We start from the raw sequence: 21,622 nt of genomic DNA, 5'->3' as shown, positions 1-21,622 counted from the left end.
TTCAAATTTGACTGCACATTGGAAGCACTAGAGGGGTTTTTTAAAAATGCTGATGTTCTGCTTCTACCTTCAGATACTCTGATTTCATTATAATGGATGCATTCTGGACATCTAGAGCTTTTTTTTTGTTTTTTTGTTTTTTTTTTTTGAGATGGAGTTTCCCTCTGTCACCCAGGCTGAAGTGCAGTGGCACAATCTCGGCTCACTGCAACCTCCGCCTCCCGGGTTCAAGTGATTCTCCTGCCTCAGCCTCCAGAGTAGCTGGGATTACAGGCAACCACCACCACACCCAGCTAATTTTTGTATTTTTAGTAGAGACGGGGTTTCACCATGTTGGCCAGGCTGGTCTTGAACCCCTGACCTCAGGTGATGCACCCGCCTTGGCCTCCCAAAGTGCTGAGATTACAGGTGTGAACTACTGCGCTCCACCACATCTAGAGCTTTTAAATCTCCCCAGATGATTCTGATATGTCTAGTACGTGAACAAGTTTGAGAATCACTATTCTAGATTTAACAAGTCAGGTTGGTAGCTTGGTTCCCCTTTCCTCCCAACCCCCTAGATGCACTCTACAATTGTAGTTCTCAAAGTGTGGTCCCTGAACCAGCATCAGAATCATCTAGGGAATTTTTAGAACTGCTATTCTCAGGCCACATCCCAGGTCTTCTGAATCAGCAATTCTGGCTGTGGTGAAGTGGCATTGTTCATCCGGGGTTCATTGCCTCATATCAAGGAAATCAAGGACGTAGACACATAAGGAATGAGGTTAAGAGTGGAGGTTTAATAGGCAAAAGAAAGATAAAACTTTTCTCTCCCGCAGAGAGGGGCTCCTGAGCAGGTCTTCTGGTTTCATGGTGAAATGCACAGGGTTTTATAGAAGAGCTTGAGGAGGTGGTGTCTGATTTACATAGGGCCCAAAACATTGTTTGCACCAGGTGTGCCATTTACATAGCACGCAATTAGAAGCTGACTGCCCCACTATAACCTTTTGTTATGCAGTTGGGTTCTCTACCTGGCCAGTGCCATGTTGCCTGTTCCTTTATTGTACATGTGGTTGACAAAGAAAAGGGAAGAGGGGGCCTCGATATTGAACATGCCTGGCCCCCAGTTAGCCTTTTCCTACTGGCACAGCTGCCAGCATTCACTGTGCAAGCTTCCAGCTTGCTTGTCTATGTTTGCAGCTCAATTTTACAGGCTTCTCTTTGTTAGAAAAGAAATGATTTGGGGGCTGCTTTTTGTTATAAGGGAAAACTTACTGAGGACTCTTACCCTCGGTAACTGGCTAATTTCTTTTTAGCACCTGTATCAGTGAGACACAGCAGTCTATTGTAACAAGCCCTCCAGGTGACTGTAATGCCCCCAAAGCTTTGAGAACTGCTACTGTATTGTCATTTCTCAGGTGCCCAAGTGTCCTGCTTGCCATCCTCCTAGAGACCAGCCAGAGCAAGCAGCAAGGACTTATATCCTCTGAATGTTGGGCAATGGGAAATCCAGTCTCCAGACAAGCATCATTAAAATTCTTGGTGTAGTTGGGCTTTTATATAATCTGTGAAACCTTTCTTGGCTGGAAACTAATGGCCTTAAATTGGGAGAGTTCATTATGGGCTGCAGTTGCAACCTTGGTCAATGCTACAAGCAAGGAATAGATAGGAAGGAAGAAACATGGTCCTCTGTCATCTGAGTTGTGAAGTGAAATACAAGTGGAGAAAGGAGGGAAGTCAAGTGTCTGTGCCAGGAGGGGCTGTGGAGGGCCTCAATTTGGGACTTTTTTTTTTTTTTTTGTACCCTAGTGAGTACAAGTTTATTGTTGAGTTTGTTGCAAATATAGATGATACCTGTGTTAAATCACCTTTAGCCTAGAGTTGTCTCCTTACATATTTTAAGTTTGGCCTAAAGGCTTTTCTGTACATCGTGAACTACAACAAGTGGAGATGTGAATAGACTGTAGCCTACACTTGTGCCAATCACCGAGTTTTGGCCAATCCAATGTAGCCAGCTACTTCAAGTATGTTCAGATAAGGCAAACGTTGAGCTGTAACCAATCCAGATGTTTCTGTAACTCACTTCCATTTTCTGTATGTCACTTTTCTTTTTCTGTCCATAAATCTTCTTCTACTAGCTGCTGACTACACTGGAGACTCTGAGCCTACTCTGGCTTGGGAGGCTGACCAATCCAGGAATCATTCATTGCTCAGTTAAACTCCTTTAAATTTATTTTGGCTGAAGTTTTTCTTTCATCACCTGTTCTCCTGTTTATAAGGACCTGCTTTCTGGCAAAGAAAAAAATTAATGTCTACTGTGGGATTTTTTTGTTTGGTTTTGTTTTGGTCTGGGTCCCTTTCTTTCTCTCTTTCTTTCTTTCCCTCCTTCCCTCCCTCCTTCTCTCTCTTTCTTTTCTTTCTTTCTTTTCTTTCTCTCTTTCTTTCTTTCTTTCTTTCTTTCTTTCTTTCTTTCTTTCTTTCTTCTCTCTTTCTCTCTTTCTTTCTTTCTTTTTCAGGGTCTCACTCTGGCACCTAGGCTACAGTGCAGTGGTGCAATCATGGCTCACTGCAACCTCTACCTCTTAGGCTCAATTGATCCTCCCACCTCAGCCTCCCAAGTAGCTAGTACCACAGGCGTGTGCCACCACACCTGGCTAATTTTTGTTTTTGTTTTTTTTGTAGATATGGGGTTTCACTGTGTTGCCCAGGCTGGTCTTGAACTCCTGGGCTCAAGCAATCCACCTGCCTCGGCCTGCTGAAGTGTTGGGATTATAGGTATGAGTCACTGAAACTGGTCATGTACTGTGTTCAACACTGAAAGAAAATCTTCCTGACCGCTTCAGGGCCTGCAGAGTAACAGAACGCTCAGCAGCCTTGTTCAGTACAATAATATCCAACAGCTTCTACAAAGGAGACTTAAACTGCTTGATAATGGCCCACACTGCATATTCCCATAAAACCATTTTATTCCAGTTCAATCCAGCCCTGGTGAAGCGGCATTGTTTGTCCGAGGTTATACCTGAGGTTCGTTGCCTTATGCCAAGGAAATCAAGGATGTGGACACACAAGGAGTGAGGCTAAGAGCAGAGGTTTAGGCCGGGCGTGGTGGCTCAAGCCTGTAATCCCAGCACTTTGGGAGGCTGAGAAGGGCAGATCACGAGGTCAGGAAATCGAGACCATCCTGGCTAACACGGTGAAACCCCGTCTCTACTAAAAAACACAAAAATCTAGCCGGGCGAGGTGGCGGGTGCCTGTAGTCCCAGCTACTCGAGAGGCTGAGGCAGGAGAATGGCGTAAACCCGGGAGGCGGAGCTTGCAGTGAGCTGAGATCCGGCCACTGCACTCCCGCCCGGGCGACAGAGGGAGACTCCGTCTCAGAAAAAAAAAAAAAAAAAAGAGCAGAGGTTTAATAGGCAAAAGAAAGAAAAAATCTCTTGAGGATGCAGTATCTGATTTACATAGAGCCCAAAAGATTAGTTGGACCAGGTGTGTCATTTACATAGCATGCAAAGAAGCTGGCCAGCCCACCATAATCTTTATTATTTGAATGGGTTATCTACCTGGCTGGCGCCATGTTGCCTGCTTCTTTATTGCACATGTGGTTGACAAAGAAAAGGGAAGATGGAGCCTCCATGCTGAACATGCCTGGCCCTCAGGTAGCCTTTTCCTATTGGCACAACTGCTGGCATTCACTCATGCAAGCTTTCAGCTTGCTTATCTATGTCTACAACTGCCCTTTGTTAGAAAAGAAATTATTTGGGGACTGCTTTTTATTAAAAGGGAAATCTTGCTGAGGACTCTTTTACCCTCACTAACTGCCTAAATAATTTCTATCTCCTGCATCACTGGGTTCATTTTTGAGAACACTGAGGTGAAGATGATGTGGATCCTGCCTTCAAATAGATCACACTTTAGCAGAGGAGATAGGTAGGTGAGCAAGTATTAATGTAACTGCCCAAGGGGTTTACCTTACCTGCTGCCTAGACAGAGCCAATTCCTTAAGACAGGGGAATTGCAATAGAAAAAGAGTAATTCCCAAAGAGTCAGCTGGCGGGGAGACCAGAGTTTTATTATTACTTAAATCACTTTCCCCAAGCATTTGGGAAACAGTTTTTAAGCATAACTTGGTGGGTGGGAGGAATCCAGTGAGCCAGGAGTGCTGATTGGTAGGAGATGAAATCATAGGGAATTGGAGCTGTCTTCTTTCGCTCAGTCAGTTACTGGGTGGAGGCCACAAGATCAGATGAGCCAGTTTGTTGATCTGTGTGGGGCCAGCTGATCCATCAAGTGCAGGGTCTGCAAAATCTCTCAAGCGCTGATCTTAGGAGCAGTTTAGGGAGGGTCAGAATCTTGTAGCCTCCAGCTGCATGACTCCTAAACCATAATTTCTAATCTTGTGGCTAATGTTAGTCCTACAAAGGCAATCCAGTCCCAGGCAAGAAGGGGGTCTGCTTTGGGAAAGGGCTCTTACCATCTTTGATAAGTTTCTCCCAAAGTTAGTTAAGCTTACACCTAGGAATGAACAAGGATAGCCTGGGGGTTAGAAGCAAGATGGAGTTGGTTAAGTTAGATCTCTTTCACTGTCTCAGTCATAATTTTGCAAAGGCAGTTTCATTAATATTTTTCCACACTGGGTGCTGACTGCTGTGTGAACGAGGCGCAGTAGGAATTCAGAGCAGGTGGAGGTGAGGTCATCAGGGAAGGCTTTCTGGAGGCAGACACGAGGGCTAAATTTTGGAAGGAAAATAAGTTGTTCAGTAGTCAAAGTATGCAGAGGGTGTTCCAGGCAAGGGCCCAGAGGAGGAAGGGAGTATGTCTAGCGTTGTGAGCTATTGGTTGTTCAATATTGCAAATAGGTAAATCATGACATGCGAAGTAGTAGGAGATGCAATTGTAGAGTCAAGCAGAGATGAGGCCCTTTTTATACTAAGCTTAAGGAACTTGAATTTTAGCACACATATTGGTAGCAATCAGACCTAAATGATCACCCAAATTACCTGGGGAACTTCCACAACAACAACAACAACAACAACAACAACAAAACAAAGCAAAATAAATTCCTGAGCCCCACCTTTAGAGATTCTAATTCAGTAGGTCTGTGGTGAGCCTGGTCTGGTGATATGTGCATCCCAGGTGAGCAGCGGAACTTGGAGAAGGTTGAACAGTGAAAAGAGGCTAGGGAAATCGAAGCAGCAAGGGTGATAAATACTCCAAAGGCAATTGGAGATTAGTCTATTGGATTGTAGGCTAACTGGGTCTCTTCAACTCACTTTTAAAAGGAATGTTTAGGGTTTAGAGAAGGCAAAAAGATACTGGCTTTTGTGTAATCTTTATTCAATGATTGATGTTACAGAAAATTTGCTGGCGAGCACTGGAGCAATAAGATGTTAACAATACCTTTCTGGGTTTGGTGGGAGCCCCACCCAGGTTTAAAGTTTATTTTGCACAAGATTCATCTCAAGTAGTAACAATAATGGCAAGAAATAAAGCATGATAATATTTATTGTTATAGCAAGTACTTATTAACATTCGTTTCTCCTAAAATTTGTAATAATACATGTTTAATTTACTTTGCACATAAAATAAAACTAACAGGCACGAATTTCTCTGAGTGAAGACAAGATTGGTCAAAGTTGAACTACAGCAACTAATAGCGAATGTCTACTACAAATAAGCAAATTAGTGAAGGAGCTTAAAGTAAAGCAAATCCTTGGGCCAGAAATAATGATTTGCTGAAAGCACTGGTTTTTGAAGCACAGACTTGAATTGCCTTGGGAAAGAGTCAGTCATAGATTTTTCCAGGTGTCTTGTCTGGAACCAGACAGTTGGTATATGAGCTTTCACTCACTATAAAAATATGCAACACAGTCTGGGAAACATAGTGAGACATTGTCTTTACAAAAAACAAAACAAAGAAAAAGAAAAGAAAATGAGTCGAGTGTGATGTCACATTCCTGTAGTCCCACCTACTTTGGAGGCAGAAGTGGGAGGATTGCTTGAGTTCAGGAGTCTGAGGCAGCAGTGATCTATGATCGTGCTACTGAACCCTAGCCTGGGTGACAGAGTGAGACCCTATCACAAAAAATTTTAAAAAACATATAAAAGGCGTTCCCCCCAAGTTATGTTTTATTTTGATGTGGGCTGATTTATAGAAATGTATAAGTTGTCATGGACTCTCATATATTATCCTTTTTTTTTTTTTCTGAGACAGGGTCTTGCTCTGTCACCCAGGGTGGAGTGCAGTGGTGCAATCTCATCTCGCTCCTTCCTATGCCTCCTGGGTTCAAGCGATTCTTGTGCCTCAGCCTCCCAAGTAGCTTGGTGTACAGGCATGTGCCACTGTGCCTGACCTTATTATTAAGCTTTTTTTTTTTTTTTTAAACGGAATCTCCCTCTGTTGCCCAGGTTGGAGTGCAGTGTCTCGATTTCGGCTCACTGCAACCTCTGCCTCCCAGGTTCAAGCGATTCTTCTGCCTCAGCCTCCCCAGTAGCTGGGACTACAGGCATGTGCCACCACACCTGGCTAATTTTTGTATTTACAGTAGAGATGGGGTTTCACCATATTGGACAGGCTGGTCTCGAATTCCTGACCTCGTGATCTGCCCGCCTTGGCCTCCCAAAGTGTTGGGATTACAGGCATGAGCCACCATGGTCAGCCTCATTATTTAACTTTTTTATGTCATGATGTGGCAAACTATATTTTTCAAAGATGGCAGTACCCACATCTCCCATGCACTTTTTACATGGTGACTTGAAGACTCCTCCCATTCAGAGCTGGGTCTATGTTCCTTTTATGGGTTAAACTGTGTTTCCCCAAAAATTCTTATGTTGAAGTTCTAACCTACAGTACTTCAGAATGTGAACTTAATCAGAGATGGGGTCTTTACACAGTTAATCAAGTAAAATGAACTCATTAGGGTGGGCCTTCACGCAGTATGACTGGTGTACTTTTAAAAAGGGGAAAAATGGACACAGACACACAGAGTGGGAAGATGATGTGATGAGACAGGGAGAGAAGAGAGGAGAGCCAAGGAGAGAGGCCTGGAGCAGATCCTTCCTCTCAGCCCTCAGAAGGAACTAACCCTACCAACCCCTTCATTTTGGACTTCCAGCTTCCAGAACTGTGAGACAAAACATTTCTCTTATTCAGGCCACCAGTCTGCAGTACTTTGTTATGGCAGCCCTAGCAAACTAATACACATTCCTCCTCTCAAATCTGGGTAGCTTATAATTACTGTGGAAGTGACATTACGTGACTTCCTAGGCCAGGTCATAAAAGGGAATACACCTTCCACTGATTCTCTTGGAAGACTGGTCTGTGAGGAAGCCCAGGCCACCAGAAAAGTTCACATGTTGGTGTTCTAGCTGACAATCCCAGCTGACAGCTAGCATTAAATTAAGACAACTTTCACCCTTTGATTCTCTTTGTTAATTCCTGAGTCAAAAAAGGTGTTAGCATAATGAAATGACGGTTTTAAGCCACTACATTTGGGGATAATTAAATAATAGTTTGTAACATGTCTTTAAAATTATTTTTATTTAAGATTACTCGTGCCTTTGCCCAAATTGTTTCTCCTGCTTGGAATCCTTTCCCCCCAGATATCCAGCGTAGCATTATTTCAGTCTTTGCTCACTGTTCAAAATTTCCACCCACCCGTCCTTTCCATGCTGCCCCGCCACTACTACCTCCAGCCTCCTTAGCTGTTCTATATTTTTCCACATGGTAAATATTACCTTTTAAAATATGATATCATTAATTAATTAAGGTATTCAGTTTACTTATTTCTTATGGTCTTTCTTCTGTTAAATCTGTAAAGCTTTTGAGGGCAAAGACCTTTGTCCATTTGTTTACTGATGTATCCCAAGTTCCTAGAACAGTATTTGCCCCATAGTAGACACTCAATAAAATAAGTATTTGTTAAGTAAATGAATGAGAGGAATTTTAAATCTGGGAAATTAGAAAGTCACTGTTAACTCTGCAACTTTTTGGAATTTTTTTTTTTTTTTTCAAGAGACAGGGGTTTCACTATGTTGCCCAGGGTGGCCTTGAACTCCTGGGCTCAAGCTCAAGTGATCCTCGTGCCTCAGCCTCCCAAAGTGCTGGGATTACAGATGTGAGCTACTGCGCCCTGTCTGTATCACATTATTTCAGTGAATGCCATTTCCCAAACTGGTATCCCATAGTAAAATAAATTTGGAAAATATTACATCATATGTATAATCCTCTGAGTCACAATGTACAAAACAAACCTAAACATTTCAAAGTGCTGCAGTAAAGTCAACTGCTTTCCTGATGTACCTCATCTTTTCCAAAATTTTCAGGGCCAGGTTGTTTCACGGCACACTGATTACCACAGCAGTGGCATATGGAGTAGGAATGATACTATGAGGGCCTATGGAATATGGAGAGAGGATATGAAAGCAATGGGGACAAACAGATGTTGGCAGGGTTGTACAGAAAAGGGAACACTCAGACACTGTTGGGGGAAATGTAAATTAGTTCAACCCCTGTGGAAAGCAGTTAGGAGACTTCTCAAAGAACTAAAAATAGAATTACCATTCAGCCCAGCAATCTCATTACTGGGTATATATCCAAAGGAAAAGAAATCATTCCATCAGAAAGACACCTGCACTTGTACATTTATCACAGCACTATTCACCATAGGAGACATGGAATCAACTTAGGTGTCCATCAGCAGTGGACTGGATAAAGAAAATGTGGTGCATATACACCATGGAATACTAGGCAGCCATAAACAAGAATGAAACCATGTCTTTGCAGCAACATGGGTGCAGCTGAAGGCCATTATCTTAAATTAATTAATGCAGAAACAGAAAACCAAATACCATATGTTCTCACTTATAAATGGGAGCTAAACATGGGATACACATAGACACAAAGATGGGAACAACAGACACACTGGGGACTCTAAAATTAGGGAAGAGGGCAAGGGTTGAAAAACCGCCTATTAAGTACTATGTTCACTATTTGGGCGATAGGTTCAATAGAAGCACAAACCTCAGTATCATGCGATATATTCATGTAACAAACTTGCACATGTACCTCCTGAATCTAAAATAAATAAAATAAAAGAGGAGCTTTCAAACTTTTTTATTGTAATCCACACTAAGAAATTATTTTACTTATTTTTAATTTTTATTTTTTGTACAGATGGGGTCTTCCTATGTTGCCCAGGCTGGTCTCGAACTTCTGGGCTCAAGCAAACCAAGAGATCATTTTTACACATGCATCAAAATTTAAAAATAAAAGTAACTGAAATAAAGTTTTCACAAACTATTCTTTTTTTTTTTTTTTTGAGACGGAGTCTAGCTCTGTCGCCCGGGCTGGAGTGCAGTGGCGCGATCTCGGCTCACTGCAAGCTCCGCCTCCTGGGTTTACGCCATTCTCCTGCCTCAGCCTCCCGAGTAGCTGGTACTACAGGCGCCCGCCATCTCGCCCGGCTAGTTTTTTGTATTTTTTAGTAGAGACGGGGTTTCACCGTGTAGACCAGGATGGTCTCGATCTCCTGACCTCGTGATCCACCCGTCTCGGCCTCCCAAAGTGCTGGGATTACAGGCTTGAGCCACCGCGCCCGGCAGTTTTCACAAACTATTCTTAGCATTGTTATGTGCTGTGCAGTGATGTTTTCTATCCTAACCCATCCCATTCTGTTCTGTTCTATTCTCTTTCAGTTGTGGTCAAAATGCGCTAAATTGATTTCATGAGCCAGAATTTTTCTTTTCCTGATGTTTTTGGGACAGCTCCTCAAACTCTTCAAACCCAGTCCATTCTTCAGTTGTATCTATTCTGCCTCATATTTGTTTTTTAAAAATTAAATTGTTGTGGCTCCAGATGAGGGTTGTTTTTAAAAAAGAAATTTAAAAAATTGTTGTGGGTACATAGTAGGCGTACATATTTATGGGGGATATGTCTTGATGTAGGCAGGTAATGCATAATAATCCTATCATGGGGAATGAGGTATCCACCCCTTCAAGCTGTTATCCTTCGTGTTACTATCAATTCAATTATACTCTTCTAGTTATTTTTAAAATGTACAATTAATTATTATTGACAATAGTCACACTGTTGTGCTACATTCTGCGATTTATTCCATCTATTTATCCTTTATTTTATTACTTTCTTCATACTTAATGTTTCCACTAGGTTTAAAACAATTAATTCTTTCTCTTGCTTAACGTTACTAATAAGTCCCCTCCCTCTTTGATATATGTATTATGCTTGCTTTAAATTCTTGATGTCTATTCCTATAATTATGCTTCAAATGACATGACCTGTTCCATCTGTAGTCTTTCTTTTACACAAACTGTGCTCCTCAGCTGTCTCAACTCAGCACTTTGGAAATTGCTCAGGCTGAAAAATTTGGAAAACAGAAAAATAAAATATAAATAACAAAATAAAAACCACCCATAATTTCACCCAGAGTTAACCAATTGACATTTTATTGTATTTTCTTCCAGTCCTTCTATTTGCGTGTTTAGTACATTATATTATTGAGAAAATACTGTATGTAATTTTCTATCTGAACCTTTCTTTTAACTTTAAGATTTTCTCGAGTTATTAAAACTGTTCACAGACCTTGCTTTAATGATTGCAAAATATTCCATCATAAGAATAATATATTTAATCCCGAGCATTTAGAATGTTTCTATTTTTTTGCTTCTTAAAAAAATAACGGCAACAAACAGTTTGTACATAAATATTCATTCATATTTCTGGTTATTTCCATAAAATAGAATCTAGAATGAATGGATTCAAGGGAACAGACACTAAGATCCAAGCTCTGTTTCGCCAAATTGTTTGCTGCAAGGTTTGTACTACTTTACAGTTCCACAGGCAGTGTGTAATTGAGTTCCTACCATCATGTTCATCATCCTCACGTAATTTGCTAATTTGATAGAGTTTTCTGTTTCCTATTTTGCATGTCTCTGATTAGTAGTGATCATTCATTGTTTGTATTTACTTTTCTGTAAATTTTGGGTTCAGGCCATTCCCAGTTTTTTCTGCTCTGGAAGGCTAGCCAACCAAAGCTTTCTAGCAAAGGTGCTCACATGTGCCTCTAGTGGAAGCTATTGAGAATGCCTTCTGCAAAGGGGTGTATGTACTTGACCGTAACCTATGACTTGCAGCCTGATGGTGGAATCAGGTGAAGTGCCACACTGAGTGTAGACAATGAGGTTTCAGTGTGTTTGCATATGCGTAACAGAGAGGTGATAGTTCAGTCTCAGTTTAAGCCTGGACATCAGGCAATAAAGAGTGTGTGTGTGCATGTGTGTGTTATAGAAAAGGTTGGTCACCAAATACATTTTAAATACACACACAAAATTACAACTTATGACAAGGTTTTCTCATGCCCTCATAAACATACTTTTCATTTTCAGTGTGACTTGTAGACAGCTGCATCCCTAGAATCACTTTAGAGAGCCCTGTCCTTCCCAAGCAGAGAGATTTGTCTGCACAGCCAACCTCTGGGTGAACTACAAATGCAAAATAAATAAACGTCTTCTTCTAGAACAGCAATATTATTTTTCAATCCTTCTTGAAACTAAAAATACTAAGTCTATTTTCAGGAAATTACCAGACAATGTGAACAAATACCAGAAGTTTATAGAGCTGCAAAGATGTACTCCGGAGAGTCTGGTGTTGAATGTAGCCCCCAACACGAGGAGTCCTCTCTGGAATGGAAATATGTGTATTTTTCAGTTGAATTCATGATAAAAAATACTTTATGAGCTTTTGACTTTGGGGTTCAAAATCTAAACACGTGCCACTACAAACCACTGAGATGAGGAGCTAAATAAGTCTGTGTGTGGGCATGTGTTAGGATGGGAGGACCAGTCCAGGTTAACAATGTAAGGAAAATTCCTGAGTCCACGTAAATAATTTTGGCGTTATAAAACACAGATTTGGACTTTTGCTGACATTCTGAATTCTTGAGGATGTCTGAGTCCTGCTCAGGCCATGAAATGCTTGTTTAAGGAATTGTCAAGCAAGCACAAGCTGCCTAGTGGGACCTAGAGACCACTAAAATATCTTCTTCACAAAGGAATCTCACCTCCCAACCACACTCTCTGTAAAAGACCCACCACTGGAACCTTCATTAAGGCGGTATCAAGAGGATGCCCAGGTTAAAATGTACCCACTCTTGGGAAAGCCACCAAACACCGTCAGTCAATAGCAGCTTACCCACACTTATTGCCAGACCAAGTAAGAGCTGGCTTGAAGAAGCAGGGTGGGGGTGGAAAGAGCCTGGCCAATGGAGTCCTGCCTTGGGAGAGGCTACCAACCTGGAACAGGAGGACGGAAGGCTCTGCTCTGTCATGGCTGCCTCCATGAGGCTTAGTAGCAACATCCAGAACCTATCTCCTCAGTCATCACATGGAGATGTCCACTTCACCCGTTGTTGAAATTAGCTTGGCACATGGGAACCAGCGCGAGTGGTAGGTAATGTTACACTACAGGAGAATTCTGTAGTGGAGCGCCCTAGACAGCCAGAGAAAAATTTTAGATCATCTTGGGGCTCCCAAGGAGCAGGACAGGTAAGGAGGGGGAGTAAGGATGTAAAAGCATGGGGTGGAAGTGGGGATGATCACAATTTTGTCCAGAACTAATTGTGGAGGAGTCTCGACTCATGCCTTTTTACTGAAGGTGATCTGCAGAGTCTGAACCTGAAAGTTTCAAAATTGTGAACAAGTTGAGGTTTCAAATCCAGAAGGGTGAGTCCCCCTTACGTTGTTCTGTCAGCAGACACCTTCCCCCTCACTTCACCAATGTGTGTGCTCTGTTAGGACAATGGGCTTCCTTTGAGGGTTTCTGGGGTGAAAAAGATACAGGAAAATGAATATATCAAACATTTTATCAGTGTCTACTGCATGCAGAGTAGACAAAGAGCTAAGTGAGTGGAGGTTCAAAACCTAACAGAAAAAGAGAAACAACCCAAATGTCCACCACTGGATGGATGGATGGATGGATGGATGGATAAACAAAATGGGGCATATACATTCAATGGAACATATTCAGCCGTAAAAAGAAGATATTTTGATACGTGCTTCCACAAGGATGACCCTTAAAGACATTATGCTAAGAGAAAAAAGCCAGACACAAGGGACAAATGTGATTAGGATTCCACTCAGATGATGTACCTAGAGTAGATAAATTCACAGAGACAGAAAGTAGAATAGTGGTTGCCAGGGTCTGGCGAAGGGTTGGGGGGTGTAGAAGGATGGTTGGGGAAATGGGGAGTTACTTTTTAAGGGGTACAAAATTTCAGTTTGGGATGATGGAAAAGTTCTGAGAATGAGTAGTGGTAATAGTTGCACAACAATGTGAATGTACTTAGTGCCTCTAAACTGTACACTTAAAATGGTTAAAATGGTAAATTATGTATATTTTACAACCCTACTCGCCCCTACCCCTACTAGCCAAGTAAGCAATAAACAACTCAGAGCCCAGGTTTTGGCCCCCAGACACTTGAGTTTAACAGGAATGGAAATGCCTGTAGCCCCGAGGAAGGACAGCGAAGGCTGAATGGGCCCTGGGGCAGCGACTCCCAGCATCCCTCCCTTTCGTGGGGGCGCTCAGGAGGACCTCATCATCTGGCAGAGTAACTACCAATCTGGTTACCCACGGGACGGAGCACCCTCAGACCAGGGACTCGCGTTTTCTTCTGCCTGTTTACAGGGCTCAGAGTGACAGGCACAAACAGTATCTCAATACAGCCTTCTAGGATGACTCTTCAAAGGAGGGTCGAAGCGCCGGGGAAATCGCCAGGGTTGAAAACACGTTCACATTCACGTTCATGGGTAAAATCCTGGGATGCACAAGGAATAGCCTAGGATCCTGCCTGGTAAGTCTGAGCCCCCAGGTCTCTGCCAGCCCTCATCCGCCGAAGGAGGTCCCTGGGCCTGGGGCGCTCATGGTCAGTGGCAAAGGACAAAGGGCGGAGGCAGAGAGCCTTTCCCAGGGTAGGGCAACCTCACCGGTTCTCACCTAAAGTAATCCATGTGACCCCCGCGCGGGGGCTCCTGGAGCGCCCAAACCGCTCGCAGGGGGTAAAAAGCCGAAGCCTGCAGTCCAAGGACCTGCCTCCACTCCCACCCAGTCCTGGCCGCCCGCAGCTAGTGGCAGGGACGCCCGGGAGCGGGCTGCCCACACTCGAGAAACGCAGGCTGCTGGGCGAGTTCCCGGCGCTGGCCCAGCTCCCAGGGAGTTCCCGGCCCGGGCGCGAGGGCCCGCAGGTCGTCGCGCCGCCGCCAGGGGGCAGCTCTGCCCCACGCAGGCACCACCTGGGACCCGCGCCCAGCCACTTTCCGTGTCCACGCGAGCGGGTTGCGCGGGACAGGGCTCGCCGCTGGGAAAGGTTTTGGTCGCTTGTATCAGCTTGGGGGCGGGGAGCCGGGGGAGAGTTACCGGCTGGGGCCGAATGCTGGGAGCGCTGTAGGGAGGGAGGCCCGGGGTGGGGGACGACGGGAGAGACAAGGGGGTCGCGCAAGACGTGAATCGTTTGGGTTTCCGCGCTCGGGGAATTTCGCGACCGCGGAACTAAAGGTTGCATACAAACATGGAGCTTAACTAAGCAAACAAAACAAGTGATCACACCCAAATGTGGGGCTTCAGTAAAGCTCGCCTAAATCTTAGTGACACTTCTCTGTCTCTGCAGCGGTCCCTCTGGGCTGATCTTCCACTCTGACCTTCAGTAAGTCCTAACACTTTCCCCGGAGTGTCCAGGAGATAATTCCCCACATTTTGCAAACGTTTCCAGGGAAGAGCCTCTTAACCCTTTGGGGGAGGAACTTGCGGACAAAGTTACAAACGAACGCAGTCTCCCGTGCCATGAGCGTAATGATGGCTATAACCGGTCACCTAAAGTAATTAATGGTCTGCGAACAAATTCTTCCTCTCTGTTTCATCTTTGAATAACTTCGCCACACAGCAACCCTCAGTGCTGCGAAAATCATGGTGTTTATTTAGATATCGACTGAGTACTTATAAAACTTAAACTTTCCAATGTAAAAGTGAACCCCTTGGTAAGGACTCCTGGCTGCATCAACAAAGAAATGTGATGCCTGATTAATAGTGCTGATTAATGTTGGCTCAGGTTAATGCTCAGCCTATTACAGTAATTAAACGGTTCAGTCATATATCAAACGAGAGTCAATGAAAAACAATTTATTTAGAACATCGAGGCTTTCTCATAGATTGTTCAAAGACCTATGATAGCCTTTATGGGTCATGTGTAAATGTAACTGGTGGTAGCAGTCCTCAGCAACAAAAACTCGATTTTAATAGAGGTCTTTAGATGGGGAAACAGTTTATTTTTGAGGCTCTGTGATTGATAGAGGTAGTAATGACACGTTTGAATATGTGAAAAGTACTTGGTCAATAAAATGATATACACAATGGCAGCTGATGGCTGTTCCTACAGAACGACATTGAATTTTGATTCAGTTCTTGTCAAGAGGTCATTTTAATCAGAAAGCTAAACTTTTGGGGCAAGCGCCCCTCTTTGAAATAGAAGCATTTTAGGAAATGCACAAATAAGTGAATGTGAATTCAACAAACTATTAGGATTTTCCCACTAGCCAAAATAGCTCGTTTGAGTTGGTGATAAAGATATATTTAAAAGAGCATATCTTAATTATTTCCACTATCTTGTCACCTGAAAAGAAAACTGAATTGAGCGGAACTTGAATCTCATAAAAAAATCTTCATTTCACCAGAAAGTATTAACAATATTTAAGGATTTTCCAAAAACTTTTTAAGTTTATCTTAAAGTCATCTATCATTATAGTTTCTACTTAAAAAGACTCAGTAGAAATATGTATATGTTATGTAATTTAAGTATTTTGAGATTACTATGAAAAGTGCTGACTAGAATGTTCCTCCTACTGAGAACTACATAGCCCCATTATGAACGAACGTTTTTTCTTTTTTCTTTTCTTTTTTTCTTTTTCTTTTTGAGGCGGAGTTTCGATCTTGCTGCCCAGGCTGGAGTGCAGTGGCACAATCTCGGCTCAGTGCAACCTCCGCATCCCAGGTTCAAGCGATTCTTCTGCCTCCGCCTCCTGAGTAGCCGGGATTACAGGCGCCGCCTACCAATTTTTTTGTATTTTTAGTAGAGACGGAGTTTCACCATGTTGGCCAGGTTGGTCGAACTTTTTAGTAGTTTCTAGGTGCAATTTTTGTGCGTGTATTTGGGTTTTCACTAAAGTTTTCTACTTCTTTTCCGAATTCAATTATGTTCTTTATTCCCATGACATTTGTCAGATCCTCTCATTAGAGTGGCTTAGTTTAACTGTCCAGTCTCTGGGGCATTCAATTGCAGAGAAGTGACTAAAACGCCAGTCTCACAGCAATTTTATTAACAGATGGTGGAAAACAAACGTCTTTGGAGTAAGACCTAAGAGAATGGGCTAAGGGGTCAATAAACAATTATTATAGTGCTTAAATTGGGGGGCTTCTCATCAGATCCAATGGGGAGCCACTCGCCCGATCTGGGGGAGTTGGACACCCCCAACAGACCCCAGAGCGTACCCCAGGGACCACGTCAGAGAGTGGGGTGGTTATCCCCCGGCTGGACGGCTCCTACAGGCTGTTGAGGGGTCAAACCAGAGTGTCGCGGGTGGGCTGCTGAGGTTAGGGAGAAGGACTAATTGAGGAGGCTGGGAAGTCTAACTCGTGCAGCGGCCCTCGGTGCAGAACGCCAGGTAATTCGGGCATCAGCCCCTTTGGCAGGAAATAGTGAGGTCCCCTCTCCTCCCAACTCTTCTCAGCTGCTGCCTCCCTCCTACGGGTGAATTTTCTCTTCCGAACAGGGCTGATTTCCTAGGCTTTCTTTCCTTCCCTCGGCAGCGCTCTGACGTGCACACCATGTGACAGGCCCCCTTCTGCTATAAGCCGAGGAAGGTCCGCCCTCTCCTGGACTCAGCCCTGGCCTCGCCGAGCTCTGTTCCTAGACTCTCACCCGTCCCGCACGTTCTTGGGCGCCTGGCATTCGGATTCGCCCGCCCGGGCCCCGCCACCCCCTCCTCAACCGACGGGGCAAAAGCTGCTCCGAGAGGAGAAGGTCAAGTGCTCCGCCCGGGACGGACGCGAGCGGAGCCCAGGGAGCGCAGCATCCGCAGCGGCGCAGGAGTTACAAAGTCTGCGCGCGAGACTCCGCCGCCACCCAGCAGCCCCGGCGCAGCTCCGGCAGCCGCAGTCGCAGCACCCCCAGCGTGGCGCCCCCCGGCCGGGCCTGCCGCCCGGGACCAGGGCTGGGGCGCAGAGGGAACCCGGAGCCCGGCGCCCCCATGCGCCGCCCCGCCGCCGCCGAGCCACAGCTATGACCCTGAGCACTGAGATGTCCGATGCCTCCGGCCTCGCCGAGGAAACAGACATCGACGTGGTGGGGGAGGGCGAGGACGAAGACGACGAGGAAGAGGACGACGACGACGAGGGCGGCGGTGGCGGGCCTCGGCTGGCTGACCCCGCGCAGCGGCGGCGGCGGCGGCGCTCCTACGCCGGGGAGGACGAGCTGGAGGATTGGAGGAGGAGGACGACGACGATGACATCCTGCTGGCCCCGCCTGCTGGGGGCTCCCCGGCGCCCCCGGGCCCAGCCCCGGCGGCGGGGGCAGGAGCCGGTGGGGGCGGCGGCGGCGGCGCGGGCGGCGGCGGCGGCGGCGGGAGCGCGGGCAGCGGCGCCAAGAACCCGCTGGTGAAGCCGCCCTACTCGTATATAGCGCTCATCACTATGGCCATCCTGCAGAGCCCCAAGAAGCGGCTGACGCTGAGCGAGATCTGCGAGTTCATCAGCGGCCGCTTCCCCTACTACCGGGAGAAGTTCCCGGCCTGGCAGAACAGCATCCGCCACAACCTCTCGCTCAACGACTGCTTCGTCAAGATCCCCCGCGAGCCCGGCAACCCAGGCAAGGGCAACTACTGGACGCTGGACCCGGAGTCCGCCGACATGTTCGACAACGGCAGCTTCTTGCGCCGGAGGAAGCGCTTCAAGCGGCAGCCGCTACTCCCACCCAACGCCACGACCGCCGAGTCGCTACTGCTGCGCGGCGCGGGAGCCGCAGGGGGCGCGGGCGACACGGCAGCCGCCGCCGCACTCTTCCCGCCCGCGCCGCCGCCGCCCCCGCATGCTTACGGCTACGGCCCCTACGGCTGCGGCTACGGCCTGCAGCTGCCGCCTTACCCGCCGCCCTCGGCCCTCTTCGCTGCCGCCGCGGCCGCCGCTGCCGCCGCCGCCTTCCACCCGCACTCGCCCCCGCCGCCCCCGCCGCCGCATGGCGCGGCCGCCGAGCTGGCCCGGACCGCCTTCGGCTATCGGCCGCACCCGCTCGGCGCCGCCCTGCCCGGCCCCCTGCCGGCCTCCGCGGCCAAGGCGGGCGGCCCGGGCGCCTCAGCGCTGGCGCGCTCGCCTTTCTCCATCGAGAGCATCATCGGGGGCGGCTTGGGCCCGGCCGCCGCTGCCGCCGCCGCCGCGCAGGCCGCCGCCGCGGCTCAGGCCTCGCCCTCGCCAGTGGCTGCGCCGTCCGCGCCCGGATCCAGCGGAGGAGGCTGCGCAGCGCAGGCGGCCGTGGGCCCGGCTGCCGCGCTCACCCGCTCCCTCGTGGCCGCCGCGGCCGCCGCCGCTTCCTCGGTCTCCTCGTCCGCCGCCCTGGGGACTCTGCACCAAGGGACTGCCCTGTCCAGTGTCGAGAACTTTACTGCTAGGATATCCAATTGTTAATAACGCTATGTTAGCGCGCTCGAGGAAGAAGGTAGGAATCCCGGCTCCTTTTCTCGTCTCAGTGGTTCGGTGTTTTGTTCGCTCCTCCCGGCGCGGCCCCTCTCGACCTCGCGCGCCTATTTCGCAGCTGAGAATTCTCGGACAAAACTGTCAACAGCTCGGGCGCGCTTTTCGGCTCTGCGGGTCCCTCTATTTATGCAAAGCCGTCCTATGCTACAGCCCCCCGACCTGGGGTGGGGAGGAAGAGGGTGCCGGGGAAGGGGGTCCGCCCTGTCCAGGCACTAGAGGCTCCCTTGACTTTTGGTAGATGAAAAACAACTAAGCCTTTTTGAGGTGTAGAGATTCTCAGGTCCAGGCGTTAAAAAATAATGTTCAAAAGAATAATACAAAAATAGTAAAGGTCTTGAAGAATGCCAACGAAGCAATTCTTTTTTGAGGACATTTGTCTGGTGTACTTTTTCATGAAATGGAAAAAAATGGTTAACATGTTTACACAAGAAAAAAAGTCAAAATTATCATTTCTTATTTCAACCTGTGTTTTGTATCATAACAGACGTGCGGAATTTTTTTGTACTTACTGCGTATTCTTTACAAGGAGTATTGTAAATTTTACTGGCAATTATTATTGTACTATTCTAAATGTAAGATTTTTACACTTTTTCAGAAATAAAAATGCTTAATTTTCAAAGAAAATTCACCAAAATAATTGGCTTCAGTTGTCCCCTTCTTAGTTTTTTTTTTTCTACTTAAAAAAAGTTTCTATATGGGGTAAGTAGGAACTCGGTATAGAATAGACTTAAATATTTTCTGAGAGAATTTAACAACAGTATCATGTCGTGATTTTTCATTTGAACCTCCTAAGTGAAAACCGTGGTAGGAGATCAGAAATTACTTTTAAATGACAAAAGAAGTTACTTTCGTGTACATTTTCAAATCTGATTCTATGCCATTTTAAAGCGCATTGAGGTATGTTAAAATTAAAACCACAGGTACCCAAAGATAATTTTATAGGAACTTTGCATTTCATTTTTGAGCTTCCTTCCTCATTTAATTACCACTCCGTTCACGACAATCTTATATCTACGGAAACTCTCAACATAATAGGTTGTAATGGAAATGAAACAAGCAAAGAGGCAGTCTAGTTTTAAAATTCTAATAGGAAAAATTAGTAGAGATGATCATCAGTTAGGGAGCTTTAAAGCCCTGAATAGGGACATATTTGCATATAAGAAATAAATTATATTTAAAAGTGCCAGTATTTACAGCTACTATGTTGCAGATGGAAGGAATGCGAGTAATTGTACAAAGTGGTTTTTCTCTTAAAAGGCCAATTTCTTGAAATTCTGGCTTAAGTGAATAGGGTATTTAAGATAAACCTCCAACTTTGGGATGCTTTAAAGAATAAATGAAAGTGTATCAGGTGTTCATTGAACTAATTATATTTATTGAATTTAGGTGATTTAGGTTTATCTTTTTTCAGTTTTTAATGTCTTTTATTAACTATTACATGAAATTTCTAGTTCTTTGAAAAAAACGTGAGATACAAGTTTTGATTACTACAATGTTGTGTGCCCCAAAGAATACCTAGGTATATGTAACACATAATTTAAATGTCTAACATTAGTGTTTGCAGCGGAGATTAAATCTGTTTATTTAATTTCTTTAAAATGTTTGGACAGGTATATATATGAAGATTCGCAGATTTAACTTACCAAGTTAATGAAATCTATAGGGTCAATATTTTGCAATGATACTCATTCATGACGCCCTGTCTGTTTTTAGGGAGAAAACGGACTCTTGCGGGCTCAAATGAAGTTCTCTCCCCTACCCCCGCCCCCAGTTAAATGTTTGAAGGAGGTTAAACTCTCTCACCCTCAAACTTACCCCTAAATCTATAGATACAAATTGAAATACTGTTAGACCAAAGTCTTATATACAAAAGTTACTTTTACTCTAGCCCGGTTAAGAGAGAGGAGTCATTGAATCCGAGAACGTCTGGACTCCACGCGCCGCCTCGGGTGGAGAGGCGTTGGCAGGCGGAATCCAAACGGCACAGACACTGCTGGCGCGCCTGGTAGCCTTCTGTAATGCACGCATCTGAAATTTAGATCTGAAAATAGTTACGAAGAGAGACAGCCAAGAACAAAACCGTGTGTATTTTTGATTTTTGCGCGATGCGTGTATGTCCTGAAAGCAGGGAATCCTGGTTTATCTTGTCTCTTGTTCGTATTCCCACGTCTTCAAAAGTGCCAGAACGGGCCCCACCTCCAGGGGTGTCAGTGCATTTAAGAGAATGGCAAGAAGCCACAGGGCAGGCCTCGCCCCGGGTCCCGGGGTTGGGGTCCCGCTTCACGCGCCCCCACTGGAGACCGCAAGCCTGTTTTTAAACAGGTGGAGAGCAACGTGAGCTCAGAGCCAAAGGAACGTGCAAACCCAAGCCGCCTGGATTCAAAGTTTTGCGTCCTGCTCCTCAGCTTCCCACCCTCTGCGTTTGGGGCCCTTCGGGCCTGCTCCCAGGGGGATGAGACTGGGGGAAGCAGGGCCACCGGGCGGGTGAGGTAGGAGCTGCGAGAGGTGTGGGCCATGGGGCAGGCGAAGGACGAGTGGGCCGTGGACCCGGGACCAGCGAGCCAGGAGCGCGGGGCGCGCCCCATCAGGCCGTGCAGGCGAGCAGGTGCTGGAACAAAGGCCGCGGGGCCGCCAGGCTACCGCGGCCTTTGATGGGCAAGGACCTTTCCTCCTGGAGCTCCTCATTCGCATGCAAATCCAGCGCTGGTCCCCTTTTCTTTGTAGGCAAACAGAAGGATGTTTGTGTGTTTGTAGGAACGAAGCCTGCTTGAACAAGCCTTCCTCAATAGGCTGGGTCTCGAAAAATAAACCAGTTGGACAAACATTGGCCACCAG

General features: G+C 46.0%; 1 protein-coding gene across 1 annotated transcript; it reads left to right on the top strand.

The window, feature by feature from the left end:
- The first annotated feature begins 16,613 nt into the window (after positions 1 to 16,613).
- Positions 16,614 to 21,193, top strand: FOXD1 (forkhead box D1). Its single transcript, XM_033179849.1, is given in 3 exon segments — positions 16,614 to 17,520; positions 17,523 to 18,749; positions 20,501 to 21,193. Coding segments are annotated over 2 exon segments (1,395 nt in total). The 5' UTR covers positions 16,614 to 17,321; the 3' UTR covers positions 18,719 to 18,749; positions 20,501 to 21,193.
- The last annotated feature ends 429 nt before the right edge of the window (positions 21,194 to 21,622 follow it).

Source organism: Trachypithecus francoisi, unplaced genomic scaffold, assembly GCF_009764315.1.
Source record: "Trachypithecus francoisi isolate TF-2019V2 unplaced genomic scaffold, Tfra_2.0 Lachesis_group2, whole genome shotgun sequence".
Lineage (NCBI taxonomy): Eukaryota > Metazoa > Chordata > Mammalia > Primates > Cercopithecidae > Trachypithecus > Trachypithecus francoisi.
This window is presented reverse-complemented; position numbering and strand designations above follow the sequence as displayed.